At 43.9% G+C, this 19,995-nt stretch overlaps 1 protein-coding gene across 5 annotated transcripts in view; it reads right to left on the bottom strand.

Annotated features, from left to right (window-relative positions):
• Positions 1 to 12,259: 12,259 nt before the first annotated feature.
• The window catches only part of dync2h1 (dynein cytoplasmic 2 heavy chain 1), a 78,814-nt gene continuing 71,078 nt past the window's right edge, over positions 12,260 to 19,995 (bottom strand). For all 5 annotated transcript variants that reach the window (XM_078098446.1, XM_078098447.1, XM_040180919.2 and 2 more), the window contains 5 exons: positions 17,124 to 17,213; positions 14,406 to 14,515; positions 14,249 to 14,330; positions 13,152 to 13,268; positions 12,260 to 12,866 (listed from right to left, as the gene is read on the bottom strand). In XM_078098446.1, the coding sequence (XP_077954572.1) occupies positions 12,705 to 12,866; positions 13,152 to 13,268; positions 14,249 to 14,330; positions 14,406 to 14,515; positions 17,124 to 17,213 (561 nt within the window). In that variant the 3' untranslated portion in view covers positions 12,260 to 12,704. The remainder of the gene's footprint in view (positions 12,867 to 13,151; positions 13,269 to 14,248; positions 14,331 to 14,405; positions 14,516 to 17,123; positions 17,214 to 19,995) is intronic.

Genomic DNA, 19,995 nt, shown 5'->3' with positions numbered 1-19,995 from the left:
CATGCACAGCATGACAGAAGGGAAAAGCAGCTTCTGGGAAACAGCATCACAAAGTTCCTTCAACTAGTGGAAAATGTGCCGTCTGTGGTTTTTCTGTGTGAAGGATCATTTATTTTGTGTGACTTGTTTGTGCGTGCGCCTGTGAATGAGAAACGCGCCTGGGACAAGCAGGGGTTGGTCGGACCGAAGAAGGTGCAACAAACAGGAAGCACATGGTGGAAAGGCTACAAAGCTCACCTCAGAGCCACACACACACACACACACACACACACACACAGGTTGAGTAGCTGTGGCATAGTTATGTTCGTCATCACATTACTGGAAACAGGAGCTGTCGGCTGCTTGCTGCATATCTACTTGTACTTCCTGAGAGAGGTTTTTTAAAAAGGACACTTTGCATGTAATGACAGTGTGTTGACTCACCGTCTCAACAAGTCGGAAAATAATTCTGAAGGTGCAGGTGTACTTAGTGCAACGATCTGCGCCTCCAAGTTTGGACGAGTGAGGAGTGTGAATGTCTTGGTTGTATCACAGGAATAACACATGTTAAAGAACAAAGCAATGCATGAGAGAGTATATAGAATTTAGCTGCCTAAACTTCTACAAAATGCAAAAGCCTGATTTCTAACAATGCAAACATTGAAGCTTAAGATACATCTGCTGCTCTGGTAACTTTATGCTGAGCTTTCAGCAGCCGAAAAATGTTTGTTGAGTGCAAATCAAGTCTCCAGCCAACAACTAAAACATAAGAAAGCAGCTTCAAGGCAAAGAAAATCTGACACGACTTCCCCATCTGGGTAAACAACCAGTATGAACCACTAACCTCGACACAACGCTCCGCTCCCACTAAACAAACGGCTTCACCGATCGGGATTCCCAGTCGGTGTCAGTTGTGCTGCAAAAGGCTTCATCACTTCATCATCGCTGTTGACAAAACAGGACACACAAATCACCTTAAACGCTTTGTGAATTAGTGCGCTCTGTTCTGCCAGCGAGACAAAAGAAATTTCCGCCACTCATCTGGTAAACAAGCCATCAGCTATTGTTTTTACTGGAACAAAGTCGTAATGAAATATTGTCGTGGAAACACAATATGTAAGGAAAGAGGGAGTGACACGGGCAAAAATACAACAATATAGTGCCCATAATATCAAAGTGGGAAAGATACTTTACAGAAAAGTCATTCAACATCTAAGATAGTGTGAAGAAGCTTGATTGTTACTTCATGTAAGCGTCGCTGGATGATGTGGAAAAGTGTTATTAGAAGCTCCGCAGCACGAGTTTGACCTCTATGGGTTAGTGGGTTTAAATTTTATTTACTTGAATGTGTGTATTTTAGTGCGAAACACGGTCTGTAATCACAGAAGCAGACAGCACTGTGTGTGTGTGTGTGTGTGTGTGTGTTTGAAAGCAGACGCCCACAGGCATGTTATCTGCAGTATGAAAGGAAGACTGTTCTCTGACGCTTCGGTCTGACGGCCATAACTCACAATAACTACACAGATACAGACCCACAAAGCAGATACTGTGTGTGGATAATGTGTGCGATCACAGAAGCGAAGTGAACACGCGATGACAAACACACAGACACACAATGTTGCTAAATAAAGTCCAGACTGCCCCGGATGCTGCTAAGCTCCATAATTTATAGCGAGTGTCTGTGAACGTCTGACCCGTTTTTGATGATATTGGTAGAAACTTCCAGACCATATTATGAATAAATTAATAAAAAAATTTAACCCATGACTTTTTTTCTATATTTTTGCCCGGGGAACAATTAGGGGGTTAGGTGTGTTGCTGAAGGACACTTCGACATGGGACACGGAGCAGCCGGGGCTGGAACCACCAACCTTGTGGTTCTCAGCGCACCTCAGCAAACCCCTGCGGCACCGTCGAGATAAAACCTGCAAAACCCAAGACAAATGTGTTGGGAGTCAATCATCAGTCAAACCGCCGTAAAACCAGAAGGTCATTCTCAGTTGTTTGAGCAGTAATAAAATATATATCAAAGAACATAATTGATGTTCCTTTAGAAAGGGCCCAGGGAGGAATAGGCCGGATCGAGAGGTGAGTTTGCAGCAACCAACACAAACTCAAAAATGTAGCTGAAACAAGGTGTTGAGAGGAATAGAAAGAGTGATTTTATACTTAAGCATATGTATTGATCGGCCCGCCGGGTGGGTCCAGTGCAGCGGTTGTTAGAATAACACTTTTCTATTGTGAGAATTACAGAGAGACATAAATCGCATTTCTGTAAAAGTAGCTGCTATTCCTTAAAAGTCCACTGGGGGTCGCACTCTGTGAGTGAGCTCATGCGTTAGACCGGGAACCCGATCGTTCCCCAACGCAGAGCCGGTAGATCGCCTGCCATTGAAAAAAATCACGTCAGGTCATCACGCATGCGCCGCCGCTTCTGACAGGCGAGCGTCTCGTGGCGTTTTTCTGATATCGCTCCCGGTATGCAGCGCTGTTGTTCCGTTTGGTTACCGCCACTGCTCGTGATTATTATGACGGCCATCGGCAACCCGGCCCAAATAAAATTCTCCAAACGCAACTTAAACTGGTTGTATTAGTAAGATAAACATACTATGCAAATGTGTCCAAAAATGGAAATTCCCAAGCAGACGTAGACGTCGAAGCACTGCCGGTTTAGTCATGCTCAGAGCCGGGCGTGGTTGACCTCGTTTTCAACATCAGTCCTGCCTACAATGAGCTCGAAACCACTTCAAAATAAAACAGAAATGTCCAGAAATTTCAGACAACTTTTTACGATGATTTATGTAACAACAACATTGGAACGATCATAGAGCACAAGCAGAGCGCGCTGATTAAAGTGATATAAGTATAATTTCCCTCAGACAAACCATGGCGAACTTTCAGTACAAAACCCATCAAGCCACGGAAGCGAAAAATAATGTCTTACCTTTGTTGTTTTTCACAGAATTGATGGTTTTTGCAATGAGGTCTGAGATTGTCACACATTAAAGCACTTACAGGGGTCCCCCACATTCATCACACACACATAAAGTATTTTCTTATTATTATTATTATTAGAGTTTTTATCATGCGTGTGCCATTTTCGGAGAAGAAGCCAAAAAAGAGGCTCGTCCATCAAGGGGTTAAGTCACAAGTCTGTGTAATGTAAACTGGATGTGAGGAGAAGCAGAGTGTGCGCGTGTGTGTTTGTTTGTGTGTGTGTGTAAGTATGAATATGTGGGGAGAAGTCTGGAGAGTGGTTTCAGGGGGGACTTGACTTCCTGGTTCACCAACAGCGAGGAAGCCCTCAGTCGTCAATGGCGGTCAAAGGGGAGCGCTGCAGAAGCGTCTTCTATCGGCGCCTCCTCCACGAATCCAATAACCTCCACCGATGCCTCGACGTTCACAAGAAGGGTTGCTTCTCCGGCCGCTCCTTTGGCACCAGATGTAGAGAAACTGGATAATCAATTTAGGCTCCTTCGTTTCACCCTCAGTCCTCTCGCTATCTCTCTCTCTCTCTCTCTCTCTGCCAGTCAGCTGAGTGTTTTTCCCTCCCCCAAGCGCACAGGTGTGATTATTTCCGGAACTTCCTAACCCCACCTGCTTTTCTTGAGGAGGTGGAAACGGGCCGGTAAAACGACACTAAAGAAACATGCATAGCTAAAAAACATACACCCATTCTGTCAATAGATCCAAGATGCTTCACACCGGCCCTTTAAGACATATATGGTGTTTGATGTATAATGCCCCTTAGTTACAAGATGCATCGTCCCTCTGCCGTGCTTTATGAAAAGTACAATTTAATCAGTGTAATAGTTTTACACAAGACCACATTGACACAATGTTTCTCACAGTATTTCCAACTTTGAATGGATCACAGATTTTGCCGGTTTTTCATTCAAGCAGTCCACCGTATTATCAGCATTCAAATGGAAATCAGAGCAGTGTCTGTTGATGTGCTTTAACATTAACCACCAACAATCTCTATGGGGGGGAAAGGGGAAACAACAAGAACAGATCATAATTAAAACAGCTGAAGATCACCAGGATAAACGGGATGAACGTGAATGGTTTTCTCTGCGGTGCCCACTTTGCATCATCTTAAATTTCCATCAGGGACCTCATGCTGTAATTGGACCAGTGAAAGCAAGATGGAGAAGGCAAGGGTCTGACTTGTGTGGGCAGGAGGAGTGTTAAAAAGCATTTTGGAGCTATTAACACCATTTCTGTCCCTTCACAGCCTCTAAAAGCAAAGCAGTCAGACGCCGTCGTGTTCGGCGCTGTGTACTCCAAGTGTGTATCTGTCTCCAACAGAATGAGGGACATGGTGTTGGATGAAGATGAGTCAACCTCGCACTCATCTCTTGAAGAAGCCCTCCTTTCGCTCTGCGGGTCCATCATCGTCGTCTCTCTTTTCTAAATTGTTAATATTCTCCCCATTTTCCATCTATTGGGGAAGGATTTATTTATCGTCTCTGCTGGTGTTTTCTCAAATGAATGAATTTTCTTCTCTCCTTTTCTCCATCTAGACATACGCCTCCCTCCCTCCATACCTTTCTCTACATTTCCCTTTCGTTGTCCTGGCTTCTGGGCCCAAACTCTGAGCTGCATTTCTGTGGGCTTTGCTTCTGAATTCATTCATGAATTCATTTTGCCAACATTTCCTTCCGTGGATAAACCGGTAATGACACATGGACCGAACCTATACAGAAAAATAATAGTGTGTAGAAATGCTTATTGTAATTGTCAAGTCTGGTTAGTATTTAGATGCTGGAGATACATTCACCTCATCGTCTACACTCACACTCCTCCGCACGCGCAATTTGTGCAGACTGCCTCGGTCTGTCTGCTTGGATGACTTCATCTTTACTAATGAAACGTGTTAGTGACAGAAACGCGGTACTAATCCGGCCCTGGCTGCAGCGCTTAGCAGAATTACGCACAAACAAATGAGCAGAGAGGCAAACGGACTAATAGGCATTCAAAAATACCGGAGACACTCTGTTGGATTGACACCAGGAGTCTTATGAGAGCTGGTCTGAAATAGTGTGTTATTTTTCCTTTCACAGTAAAATACAGTGAATTAGATTTATACAAGTTTGACGCTTCAAAGAATTTTCCCCATGAAATATTTGCCAAACCTCAAAGATTTTCTAGGCACGTACATCAGTTTTGTGTTCCTCAAGTCAGGCGATTGAGAAGAGTTACTCGGAGACGAGTCTGGATATCACCGCTGATGCAATGCTGACGTTATAGACGAAAGACAAAGATAACAATCGCTCCCATCTCGGACTAAAACCCATCGGAAGCATATTCAGAGAAAACTGGATACGAGTAGGCCCACAGATCCACAAACATCAATTCAGAACAATGACGTGTGAACTTGCATGCAGCAAGCAGTGGACAGACGCGCACATACGAGGCCAAACACACGATCCTCATGGCAAAGATAATGCAAGCTGTGATGCTGTTCAAATCCTCCACGGTTTTCATGATGTGCAGAGTTGAGTTTTAGGGCAGATGAAAACACGGTGCAATTAAGAGAGGTCTTATCTTTAATCATAGCCAATCAAACGATTTATTTTGCTTTTGTTCAGACGTAATGTTCCCAAGACGTTGTCACAACAGAGAGGTAACTGACTGTATCATGTGAGGTACTAACGCATCCCAACTTTTAGCGAATCTTGGAAGCAGCACAATCCACCAAACATTTCCTTAGACTCATAAAGAAAACAACATCTGTGTATTATGCTGTATATGGATGCTGCTATGTGGGATAACAGCAATACACAGTGAAATTAGGGAGTCAAATAGAGGATTTTTCTTATTTTTCTCCCGAGATTTTAGATTTTAGGTGAGAGTTGGCTGGCGTCGGACCACATGTGGCTTGAATCGGCAGCCATTCACTGCGTGATTGTTACCGACACTTTCCCGACTGTGCTTCTCCTCCCACGTATATGCAGCCAAGGTCACGATGAGTCATCGAAAAGCAAAGTGGATTCAGGAGAGGAAGAAAAATAAATGATAAAACTGAGGAAAATGCAGTTTTTCTGGGGTAGATCCACTGTGACGATGCTGTATGCATTGTGACAAACACAGACACACGTTTACCTCCCGATATCCAACAGTCCAAAACTCCACCACCAACCAAAGCCACTGCAGAGTCTAAAAGCCTGTACGGCCCTTCAGAGGCCACGCAACGAAAGCTCAGAGACGAGACGTCCTGCGTCCTTCATTAACACAAAAAAAGCTGCATATTTATTCATCCATTTATAAATGTACTTACTTACTACTGTTTTTTTTGGAGACCCCAATGGTGAGCCACAGAACACTACCAATATGAGCCTGAGCATGTGTATAATCCTTCCTGCCCTTATGTGTGTGAGTGTGTGTGTGGGATCCATGGTTTGTCTGAAGGGCCAGTAGACGGGGCCATGGTCATAAATTTGCCCAGCCGTAACCGCAGTGATTTGCAAGTTCAGAGAACCATAAACATCAGCACTGAGAGGCCCGCTGCCCTCAGAGGAGGCTGAATTAAGAGGCGAGTGTGCATCTGCGCGCGTTTGTGAGTGTCGAGTGTGTTTGTGTGCGTGCAGACCCGGTGTGTGCGTGTGTGTGTGTGTGTGTACGAGTTTGCTCAAGGGCATCCCTTGCAGGAGATGAGAGGCCGAGTTTTGTGATTGGCCGAAGGTCTGAGGGGTCATTAATCTACGCCGCTCCATTGGCTGTGACGGCCGAGGGGAGGAGTTAGTGCAGCTGGTCAGTTATCTGCTGTCAGCTTTCTAATATGGAACATACTTCAATATTAGACGGCGAGCGCACAGCATCGCCGCGGCCAAACCGGAATCACTACAACACTATATTTCTCCATCCTGTCTCTTTTAGTTTCTCACTGTAATTGCTTAGGCGAAGCAAAGTCTCCCAAATAATGTATTTATTGTCCTGATGACATTCAGGATAATGATCCCGATGACTCCTGTCCTCTTCATCAGCATAACTGCAACAATAAACCAATGTGAGGAATCATTAGGAAGCAGCTTGTCCATTTAAAGTCATCAGATGTATATTGAATAATTGCGTATGTTATGTTGAGAAGATGAAATGTCATTTCTTTTATTGTTTGTTTTTTTAAATGGGGACTTTTAAGCAGATTGTGTATTTTTACAAATACAAAGAGAACAGAAAAGGGTAAAATAGGACCTAAAATAATTAAATATTTGATAAAAAAAATAACAAGGAAGAGGCAGCAAAACAAAACAGTTGGAGTTCAAGAGAAGTACAATTAAACAATTATTTTTTAAAGACTATTTAAAAGGTTGCAAAAGATAGTATTTGCGGAAATACAAAATGTGAAATATTTACAACGTACAGAAGGTGCAGAAAGTCTTTTTTCCCCACTTCAACTATATTTTTTCATCTTTCTCTCCTCGTCGCCTTCTCTCAATCATTTTTTATATTCCCCCCTCCTCCCTTTTTTTGCCCTAACCCCTTTTTTATAGCAGGAACGATGGACAGTCCAATCTCCTGCAAGATTGTTTTTTTTTCATAATTCCTCTTGTATTACAGCCGAGGTGGACGGTGAGCTACAGCTACGTCAATAGAAAGCATACCAGAGAATCCAGAAGGCACACAGCGGTTTCTCATATGGCCGGACCACAAAATTGCTATAAATCCTCCCACTGTAACGCACACTGTGACATCAATGGACAGACACCACTTTTTGAGGACGAAAGTTGGAATCTGATTGATTCTGACCGAAGACCTCATGTAAAATCAATCCAGAAAAACTGTTTTCAGAGGGTTTGGGTGGCACATCGACGGTGGCAACGATCCAGCGTGGGAAAAAAACACTGCAAGCAGTTTGGTGAACCTTCAATATCAGAGATGAAAAGTCTCTTTTGCCTTCAAGTGGATTCATGAAAAGCATGAGATTATTGAACCATCAAGGAAGACAGAACCGCAGAAGACAATGAAACAGTTCCTCAGTGACTATAATGTGTTTCTCTTGTGCATTTCATCACACACAAATGAGACAAATAAATGTGGCTTGAAGTCGATGTTTCAACATAACACTCGCAATCCAGAGAGAAATAAGAGTCTTCCATCTGCAATTGATGCATTCAAAGGCGACGTCTGCAACACCCCGGGCCGGCTGTGGAGCATCTGTACTCGATGAAAACGCTTTTGCAAAGACAGCAATTCGGTAGGTACCGAGAATGACCAAAAAGGGGCGGAGCCGACTCTTAAAAGGACCAGAAACATGCTGCACCAATGGAGCCCCCCGTTTAATTCTCTGCCGCTGAGGGTGTTAAACTCTTGTGCCCCAAATGCAATTTGGGAATCTGAGTCACTCCTTAGAATAATATCCTTTGAAAAACTATGCGATGAGTGGAAATGTCATAAGATTGTTTTAAAGATTTTAACAGTGATCAAAGGATACTTTCACTAACTCCGGGTTAAGCTTAAAGCCAAAATCATATAAATGTATATTTATATAATTCATTTTTGAATTACAACACCACATCTTTCACATGCTTTTTCTTTTGTCCCACCATTTTAACCTGCCAGTGGTCTCAAATACCACAAATACCCTAAAGGAATTGTGACTAACATCCAGCCATAATACAATAACCCCCCCAGTCTGCAGGGAGAAGAGAGACGGAGGCGAGACAAGACGAGCTGAGATACACGAGCAGAGAGAGAGGCGATGATGATATATGGTGATATGAGAGTGTGGGGGGGGGGGGGCAAGGGTGAGAAAAGGAAGCAGTGAAAAAGATGTTAACGGTGGCAGCTCAACTTAAGAGGGAGGAGCGTGAAGAACCAGAGAACAGAAGCAAGATCAGGCAGAGAAAGAAAAAGAGCAAGAATCTCCCCTGAAGTGTGCCTCTGTCTCCTGAGAGGATCAAAGACCGGAGAGACGAGGTGACCTTGTGCTCGTCTGTCAGCTCCTCTGACTACTGGAGGCCGGAAATCTCTCCAGGGAAAGAACACACACACACACACACACACACACACACACACACACATTATGCAGGATACTGAGGAGAACAAATGTGTGTTCCAACATTCCCACTTTCGCATCCAAACAAAGCAAAAGGCATAAAATAAATTGCCGCTCGACACAAAAGCTGTGTTTTCACCTGCCGAGGGGAGTAAACAGGACGGTGCCATATTACATCATAGCGGCTTTTATTGTACAGATTGGCCGGCGTCCTCACCAGCACAGTCAGTCTTTTCCATTTCAGTAGTTTATACAGGAAACGTTGCAGTAGGTAAACTGCACACTCGGGTTATTAAAACCAAAAAGGTTCCCAGTGCCATATTTATTATTTCCAGAGTTAATCAGATAATGGTTGGCATCTATTTCATTGGCAGCAAGAAAAATACAAAATATTATCAGACATTTCATATCAACATGCAGTTGCACTCAACTGCATGCACTCACCGGGTGTAAATGGTACTGAAGGAAAGTAGATTGATCCGATTCATCACCTCCAGCAGCGATGTTCCCCACGGCGCCACACACCTCGCAGCGAATTTTTCAAGCACTCTTTCATCCTCACCCCCCCTCCCCCCTCCTCCCTCCTCCTCCTCCCTCCTCCTCCTCCTCCTCCTCCTCCTCCTCCCCGAGCATCCTGTAGAAGGTGTTAGCTACTCCTCGCACTTCCCACCCTTGGAACCCCTTCTGCTGAGGTGGGTCATGCTGTGACGTTTTTGTTGCCAGGTGGGTGTTTATTGAAACTACAGCGCGGTGAAATGTTGCAATCACACGGCGTGTCCGCCGTGAGGCTGATGGAAGCGGTGGGAGGGACCAAGAAGCGCCGTCGCCAGCTGTCCCCGTGACCTCCGGTCCAAAAGCCCTCCTCAAAAAACCCGGGACACAAGGCCTACTCGGTGTGAGGCTGTGTGCGGACAGGAAATGGAGCACTGCGACGAGCCGACTGATTCTCATCGGAGGATTCTCTCACAGGCTGAAGTGCGATGCAGCGGTGATTAACATTTGATTAATTATTATTTATTCATATCTCACCTCATTCAGGATGCCTCAAAGATTCTACCAAACTTTATAGGGGCCGACCAGATGTTGCTGCGTAAGGAGTGATTGAAAGATTTTAAATGAACGAATTAGACGTGATGGAGATGGAGTGATTGCACGTCTGCAGAAAAGGAAAACAAATTAAATGGTTTGCTTCGGTTTATATCCTTCTGTTGAATATTTATTTGGACTAGATGTTACAAATTTGTGTGTTAGAAAGACTATCAGAGAAGAATAAAATGTTCACGGCTCACGTAGGCAAGCTTTACATAAACATTGTATTGTATTGCTGGTTAAACAGCATAACACATTGTGAATGGTGGATGGCATCGAAGAATAAGTGAAGGAAGTTGAGGGAGAATTGACGGAGAGTCACAGAAGCAATGAACAGAAAACACAGAAGAAGCAGATCTGAACCAGAAAAAAGGACCTCGTTGCTGTTGGAGTGTGACAGATTTGAGGAAGCATTTAAATTATAACCACTATACCTCAGTTAGTTTTTTAATGTCTGTCAGCAGGATTGCTGAAGGACTACCGGCCTGATTTTCATGAACCTTGTGGGAAAGATGTGATACACATGGGATACGGAAGTAACCATTACATTCCTAGCGGATCCAGATCAGGCGGAGAGACAATTTATTTTTCACTTTAAACGTTGCCGACTGGGCCTTGACCGGGCCGTTTGGCCTCGGTGGTCTGACCTTTTTGTTCATGCTGTGTTCCGGCTGTGTTTCTATGAGGGTTTCTGTGACCGTTTAAGCACTTTCTTCAGATTAGTTCAGCTGTAGATTTATATTCAGCACGGTGACACGTGCTGAATATAAATCATTCCTCTGAAATGACTCATCAACGTGTGGGTTTGCGATCTAAAGTCCACCGAAGCAGCTATTGAACGTTTGAATTTCATCACGATAGTTTGCCAAACTTGTCACGCCAGATTCAGATAAAGACGAATACATAAACACATCACCAATTGGAAACAAGCCCTCTGCAAATCATTTTGTGTTCGCTGCGTTGCTGATCTTCATTTCCCACCTTCACCTGCAGGTCAACAGTCAAATCAAAAACCTCAGTGAGAGAACCACCGGGCTTTAGAGCTTGAGAGTAGTTTTGTTTTCACATTAAATGCAACATTTAATAAATGTGCCAAAGACACATGCTTACAAACATGAAGGGTCAACGAGGTTTCCCTCGTTTTCTCTCATACGAGTGTATATTGAGGAATGAGTTCAGGCTTAGTAGCTCTGTAGAATCTCTGCTCCCTCTTCCGCTCTCCTCTTCATTCCTCCCAAACTCATTGTGTGCTCGTGATAACCTTCCCCAACCAACTCTTTCCCCACTAATCCCCGCTCTCCTCCCAACCTGCGTCCTCCTTATTGTCCCGTTTGTCTACAATTTTCTCATCGGATTTTGAAAGCCTTTTTCTCGCTGCCTGCATCCTCTCTCTCTCTCTCTGCCTGCGTCCCTATGTCTCTCTTTCGCTCTCTGACCCAGAGGGCCGTGTTTCCCCCCAAATCCAATCCTCTCGCTTTTTTTTTTTGTTTTAAACCTGCTGTTCCATTTCACTCCCCTTTTGTCACACTGCAGTGCCCACACAATACCCACTCCTCCCCCATTTCAGCTCTCTTCTGTCTCCACAAACGGACGCGCTCACAAACATTTGCACGACTGCATGAATACAAAAGGGATCCAGAAAAAAAAGGCTTAATTTGGCCATCGATCAAATTTGATACTCTCGGTTGGATTTATGCACAAACGCACACAAACATACACATCTAACACTCTCTCCCGTTTGGTTCTTCGACCATCCATCATTGCTTCACTGACTCCGCTCAACCTCGGCTCAGAACCAATCACACAGAGGTTAGCGACTAACTGAGTGCTTGTGGGTGTTTGTGGGTGTGTGTGTGTGTGTGTGTGTGTGTGTCAGACAGAGGGAGAAAACCACCACATGCTTCGGGGCGGCTCCTGTAAAGTCCGTTTTCGAGTGCTAAGTCGAGTGAGAGGCAGATCGAGCCGTGAACTGTGATCCATCTTATTTAGTGAACAGTTGGGACTGTACCGATGGGTTGGAGGGTCGGCTCTGAAACACATGCACACAACCCTCTTTGTGTTGCTGCTTTAGGAATATCTTTCCCACTTCTAGGCTGATGATGGATGCTAAACTGAAATTGAATGAAGGGAGAGTTTCTCACAAAGCCCTCTGCTGTTAGTGACAGCTTTTGCAAAGACTGATAGCAGTACTGACATTTATTTAATCTTTATTTCAAATAAATAAGAGTAAGTAGATAATGAAATAGTAAACATATGCACATGTGGATACTGCCGCTCTCCTCAAAAGCTCTACATCATTTTACGGAAAGTAGAAGACGGAGTTGTGAGACTGATATCTAAATGATGTCATGTTCAAGGACCATGTCCCAATACGTTGTTTCCTTTGTACCCGTTTGATGCAGATTATCATGACATACAGTAACTGCATGTTTAAGCTTTTTGGTCTCCAAGCTTGATTAAGTAAGTAAAGATGTCAGTTATTTAGCCTGACATTTTTGAGCATTCAGAATTTCTCCAGTAACTTGATGCCTCGGGTGGAATTCACCGTTTGTGACAATATTATCTTCCCCTGGAGCACAAGGTGGTTACCAAAGTTCAGGCAGCAACAGTCTCCATTTGCTCGTCCTAAGTCCTTTCACTGTTGTTTGAGGAAGAGAGCAGCTCCGGTCTGTATCCACTGGTTGGGGTTCGCACCACAGGGAAGACAGATGTGCGTGACCACCTTCACCCTCTCTGAGCTCATGTACAGCGGCAGCCAGATACTCTCCTCCGAGGCAGCGGGCTGAGCCGCAGAGCTCTGGGATCAAAAGTAGAACACGCAAATGAATGAACACATTTCTCAGCTATCCCCAACAAGAGGAAGTCCCCCCAAAATCCCCCTACGAAAGTAAGTTTTTAGCATTTAGCCATCAGTTTAAATTGTTACTTTTCTGGTTGCCTTGGTCATGATTTTTTTTTCTCTAACAAAATACACAATCAAACTTAACAACAACTAGGTTTCTTTGGGGGAAATATCAGAACTCTGGCCGTGTTTTACACAATTTTGATAGTTTGAGCGACAGAAGAGTAAACCGACACGTACCTGTGAAACCCAGGCCATGCAGCAAGGCGGGACAGCCGACACACTGGGGGAGTCATGTTGGTTCTCACAAAGATGAACACCGTCAAAGCTGCAGCCCTCCAACTGGAGGCCTCCGACCTGGAGAAATGACGGAGAGGGAAGGCGTGAGAGGCTGAAGGGAGGCAAAGGGAGAGGGCGGGGCATAGATGAGAATAGAATAAAAGTGACTCTCCACTGAGTAGAAGAAGAAGAAAAAAAGAAAGCTGGAGAGGAGAGATTGTAAGACAAAGGTCTGCTGAGGTATAAACACATGGAAGGAAAAGAAAGGGAAATGTATAACAGCAATGTGTGTCTTCTGCACAACAGCAGAAGACACAGATTAACGATCACGCTACAGATGCGACAGAGTGTTTAATATGAATAAATTCATGCAAGTGACTCAGGGATTTGACACAGCAGAGCAGACAATAAAGGGAACTCTGGCGTCAAGTCAGACATACACAGACAACTACCGAATCCCCATAATCTGGGTAAGGAAAAGCAAAAGAGTGAGCGAGAGACGGATCCTGAAAAAGCTTCATTGTGCGTGTAAAAGACCACATTGCTTCCCAACAATTATCCCCTTTCTCTTTCTCTGTCAGATGTCGGAGTATTTCCCTTCCCTCCCTGCAGCTGCAGCTTCATTTTAAGCACCCACACCCTTCCCCTGTCTCTGTGTATTTCATCAAAGTGCAAGTCAAGGCCGTGCCAACGTGCACTGGCATGACAAGAAAGATCCAAACTGTAGACAAGACAACTACATCCCCCTTGAATCAGAGCAGGGAAGGGAAATAAATAAATTCATATGCAAGAATATTTGCATTCAATACTATTTAAATGTGTGAATTCGTGGCCCTCGAAAGGTTGAATAAAGCAGTAGACTTATCTCTGTGTAATGCAGAAAACTCTAACTTTTCTTTTTAGAGCTCCTTAAGAATCCCTTCTTATCTGCATCTGTAGTCTAATCTTGTTAATGTTACCAGTCAGCGGGGGTCTGCCTAGTTCGCGGCGCGGCGCGGAGGTGGTCATGTCAGCGTGCGCGTTCGGTAGGATACTGCGTGTGCTTGTCGTATTTCTACCTTGACTTGTAGCTTGGCTCGTGCAATAGGACTCCGCCACGATGAGACAAACACCAAACTGTCCATAGAACAACCCATGGACCTAAAACCACAAAAAGCTCGTTATAGCACGGGTCCTCGTTCTGTGTCCCAGAGAGCCACAAGCGCTGGGTATTACCTGGCAGTTTCTTGTCTCAGAGCGTTGAGGAAGGTGTCGGGGTGGAAGAGCTCCGATAGATCCAAGGTGTCTGACAGGAGAGCTTGTCTGCCTGCTCGCTCCACCCAACTCTGGAGACAGAGAATGAAACATACAGACTCGCACATTAATCAACTAAAAGAACCAGCAATTAAACACTTAACATGAATTACATCAATGCGAGATAATAACAATATGGTCGAGGCGTTTTTTCTTGGGTTCAAGGTTTTGAATTACAAATTTGACACAAAAAGAGACGACTACAAACACTTAAAATAATTGCTCACTATGTCACTAAATGTCACTATGTCAGCACAAACATTTGAAGTTTGTATTATATTTGGCTCTTTTAAAGTGTCATTAAGAACATTGATTTGTGAACCGAACGAGTCAGTGTGAGTTTGTTAATGAGATAAAAAGGGTTACAAAGGGACACAGCAAAACACCAAGTCAATAAAAATGTGTGGCCAATAGAGTATTTAATGTCCCCTCATCCTTTTATCACCACATCAACAAGCTGATAACACAATTACCTCCTAATGGGAATACAGTGCTGGCACACACACCCACAGATTCCCATTCTAGCGTGTTTGCGTGTGTGTGTGAGTACTGTATGGTTAAGACATACACAGGCACATGCTAAAACCTCAGATAGAATCCTCTGAGCTCCCTCTGATGTGGTGAACCCGACTTCCTTATTCAGCAACAACTGCTTTGATCATGTAAGCAGCCTTTTGCTGCTTCACTGCACAATCTAGTTATTATTGTGAAAGGCACAGCTCAGGATTTAATCTGATATCATATCTAGCAATACAATCTTGGATCTCGGTTTGTACGTTTCTTTTTTTTTGTTGAGAAATGCGGAGTGGCACAACAACTGATTTCCACTTTGTTTTTTACACTTACTGCCAGCTTATCATGATGCATAATCCTGTGTGGCTCCAGTAACCAGATTTTGGCCTTGAGAGTTGGCCTTGGATGGAAGTTTTGATCTATTCTGAGCCCTTTTTAGCATTTCTGTTTTTAACCAGTAGGCAGTTTTCTTTAAATCACCACGGACACTGGGGCATTTGCGAGGTCAGCTGGAGAAATGTGCTGACAAATAGAAGCAGACTAAGCAAATAGTTGATCCAATCTCTATTATAAATGAAGTCCTTTTTACCACGACACGAGTCTTCGCTGGCTTTAGAGATAAATTGGGTTGAACGTTATGCAGAGGAGAAGAAAACACAAACGCAAGCCCATGACAACATTCACACGGTCCCGTTAAGATGCACATGCACGCACGCACGCACAGCGAGCCAGTGTGTGCTGCTATGCCTCATATTTATCTGCATCTGTGAGCATGTGAGTGTTTTCAAGGTCGTCCAGCTCGTCTGGGGTGCACTGCTGTGGCGTCGGGACTTTTCTTCTTCAGCAGCAGCAGAGCAGCAGCAGCTTGGCCCGTCCCCCCCTTTATTAGGCTGATTAGCTAACAGGACTTAGACACTCTGCTAACAGAGACATCCCTCAGCGCTGGTTGGCAGAAATAGACAGTTGAGGACAGTGCAGCCTCCAGACGGACACACGCGAAGACGCACGGAGTGCAGTCGGGACACGGAGGCTAGCAGACAGGGAGAGAGATGGTACGCAGATAGGGAGTCATGCACACAAGCAGATGGGCGGGCGGGCAGGCCGGCAGACGAGACGTACACAAGCGGCGAGGCTCGCCCACATGAATAACAAAACGCATCAAATTCCTATGAAAATAAATAATTTCTTAGTGTGTGTGTGTGTGTGTGTTTTTCTAGTCAGCCAGAACATATTGAGGTAGGCGTAGAGGCAGACACAGTCGATAGGAGTTTCAGCCAGATTTTTTTTTTTTTTTTTTTCTGGCACCAACTTAGAGCACACACTTCACAGAACCTCATGCGTTCATATAAAAATCTGCTTTTATTTATTGAGCCCTTTAAAAAATAAAAATGTCTGGCATGGGTTTGGTCAACACATTTCATCAGACAGTCGTGAATCATTTTAGTCAGGAGCCAAAAAGTATTTACACTGGACCTCGGACCAAGTTTCAGAAAAAGGACTTGTGTCACGAGGGGAAACAGCAGAAAGGTGCCTCTGGCACACCTGAGGTGAAAAGTGCTGTTTTGAAGCTAAATGATTCTAAATGTAATAATATTCATCTCAACTGGGAAACAAGACTCACGGTATGATATGAATCAGTATACTACTGCTGATTAGAAAACGCTTGGGCCTCTTAAGTCCTATTCCTGTGAGAGTACAAAAGGTTCCCATAGACATCCGTTTTTTTTTTCCTTTACAGAAAATACCAGGACTGCCAGTTATCCCAGAAAATCTATCCATAAGCCCTCAGAAGCAGCTCTATATGGATTCCTGTTCCTGGGGGAATATATAACTTGCTACTTATCACAAGCCAGATTCCAAATGTAGAAATGTTTGATGGATGTTTGACATGAAAGAAAAAACTTGTTTTCAGGGTAATCTCTTTAAAAATGATCATTTAGATCCTGTTCCAACAGTGCTCCAAACAGATGTATGTTTTGTCTTATTCCATGTGCATACGAGTGTGTGTTTGTGTCTGTTTCATGTAAGTATTCTGGGTGAGCTTGAAGGAGAAAGGGACACACACTACACTACACGCACAGTGACGAATACAATACGTATATTTGAATAAACACATGCATGTGTTACCTGTATGGCGAGGGCCCGTGTTACCACAGCTCTGAGGTACAGCATCGGCTCTTCTGGTCCTTCCCATTTATTCTGCCACGTTAAAGGACACTGAGGCAGAAGGAATCAGGCGTAGAGAGGGATAAAAATGATTTGGGGTAATAAAAATACGAAACATAAAAGTGTCAGCACGAAGGCAAAGTAAAGCATAATATTGTAGCTGTGGACATTGTGCAGTTATTCAGCCATTTGCTTCAATGAGGCTGGCGTGCGGTCGACTGAATATGGCTCTCTTTCACTTTCACTGAACGCAACTGTCAACCCAGACGGCAACAGCCAGGAGATGCAATACAAGTGTGATACAGTCCCTTTAACTCATTTCATCGCTTTATCCATGTGCCTTTTCCCTTAGTCGAACACTGCAAGAAAAAGGCTTTAGGTTTTACTGCCTCAGTGATTTGGCAGAAATCTTTACAATGATTTGCTTGTGATTGTGAAGTGGTGTGGGAGATTACCCAAACGAGGAGGATATAAAACGGAATTTGTGTATTTTTAAAAATACAAAAAGGCAAAAGAAAACTTCCCTCAGGGGCCAAGTGTTAACTGCGAAGCAGCATAGGCAATCCAGTGCTGCATGAACTGTTAAACAGAGATCAAAAACTGTCTAACACAAACATGTGCACAGTTATGCGTGGGAGGAGATTGAGGATTAAGAATTTGATGTTATTCAAGCTTGAGTCCTAATGGAACTTAAACGGACGTAGCATGACTCCCAGCTGCAAGTCAACTATTCATTTACTTTCCTGCTGCGTGTGTGTGTGTGTGTGTGTGTGTGTGTGTGTGTGTTATACCAGTGGTCCCAAACCACCGGGCCGCGGACCGCTACCGGTCAGTGGGCCGTTTGGTACCGGGCCGCACCACAGAAAGAATTCTTTTTTTTTTCTTCTGAAAAATGTTTTATTTTCTATTATTATGTGCGCTCGTCCCTCTGACAGATTCCCCAAGCGTCACCAGGCGTTTTTCTTCACGTTTACAATTGTCCTCTTACACGGCACGTGCACGGCAGTTTCGCCCACCAGGGAACAGAGAGCGCGCGACTACTACATTATTCCGCCGGACCTTCTCGACCGGTCCGCAGAATATTGTCTGACAAGAAAACGGTCCGTGAGGTAAAACAGGTTGGGGACCACTGTGTTATACAGTATCTTCAAATGTATCACCGTCAATGATGCCAGAATACAAACATATTTCTAGGTATATTGCTACGGGAAGCATATCAGAGTACTAGTTTAAATGTTTTGAAAATATTTTCAGCTGCATTTAGTTTAAAGCCACACTCATTTTCAGACCACATGTGCAAATGAAGAGCTGTATAAAGAATTCCCGCTGGTACAGTTGAGACAAACAGAGGTATTAGCTACAGAGACAAATGAAGATGTTTGTACCACTCTGTGGACGGGTTTATTTCTGATGTGAAGTCGGGCATTCTCACACGGCGGTCTACGGGGATTGACTTTCTGAAAAGAGTTTGAACTGGCTAATTGAGGAACTGCAATTTTCTCTCATTTATGTATTGGCTTCATTTCTCGAAATCAGAGGAAGCCGCTTGGTATTGACATGCTAATTATTACCACTGGCACAGAAGAATTCCCTGAGACTGGAGACGGTTGAACCTTTAATCAAAATGCCAGTCCCCAGGTTTTGATTTTAACAATCTTTCCAATGACTAAAGCCATTGGTGATATTTATTTCTGTTTCGCGGCCGCTGCTAACCACTCTCTTCTGATGCTTGGGTAGTTTCCAAGTATCTAATTATTTTGTACTGCGAAGCTGAGGAGAGGGGCACTGGAGCTGATCTCTGCAGCGCTGTGCCTGCCATACTTTTATTAGATTACAACCCCAAATGGGCCATTTTCCAAATACATCAATCCCATCAGTAGCTCTCTCTGTTCCTCCTCTCTAGTTAAAAACAGGGCTAATCTGCGATGGCTGGTTAAAACAGAGCCTAACTCATAGTGTCACATGGTTGGAGACTGCAAGCTTTACAGTTGTATCTAATATTGTCCATCAGATAAATCATTGCGTTGTAAATTCTGCTGGTAATGGCAATTTCCGTTAGATATCTAACGTTAGATATCTGTTTCTGTTAGAAACAGGCCTGTGCCCCTGCTTTGGTTCGTAACTCACCATCATCATCTCATTTTATGAAACAACTCTGCAAGAGGATTACATCACAGACAGACAGACAGAACGTCTTAAAATGGGTCCGAACAGAGCATCACGGAAAGGAGCTCACTCGTATTTCATAGAGGGAAGGGTTTCAACAGTTCAATTAAAGAGGGTTGACCTTGTTAAAAGGGACTGAGAGCTCATTTGTTTTACCAGCTGAGTAGTTACAGGAGTATGGCAGCTATAATGCACTGGGGGGTCCTCATTTGTGGAACCTCGTACCAGATACTTAAAAAGAAACACGGCCGCCACTTAAAAATCTTGTTTGCGTATGCTAGTTTTACTGTGACCATCAGCACAGATTTAGCAGGTAAAACAAACAGTGGATTGGATGAAAGTTTTATGTCTGCATTGACTATCACTTTGTAAGATGTCATATTTATGATTTGACATACATTTTTCATTCCATATTCAGTTATATATTGAATATTGGTCCAGGACTGGCAGCTAACACATTTCATAGTTTTGGAGTTACTGCTGATCGTTGTGAAAGAATATTTTAGAGGGGAGAGAGGAAACACGAGGAAAGGAAAGAGTGGAGAAAGTTGGCTGTGGGAGAGACGGGGATGAGACTTCGAGCTTGCTGATTAATATAAAAAGAGAGAGGAGGAAAGCAGTGGAGAGGGAATCATGCCTAAGGCTGCCCTCAGGAGATTACAGACGT

Source organism: Gasterosteus aculeatus, chromosome 1 (assembly GCF_964276395.1).
Source record: "Gasterosteus aculeatus chromosome 1, fGasAcu3.hap1.1, whole genome shotgun sequence".
NCBI classification, from domain to species: Eukaryota; Metazoa; Chordata; class Actinopteri; order Perciformes; family Gasterosteidae; genus Gasterosteus; species Gasterosteus aculeatus.
The sequence above is the reverse complement of the archived record's forward strand: the minus strand, read 5'-3'. Positions and strand labels throughout refer to the sequence as shown.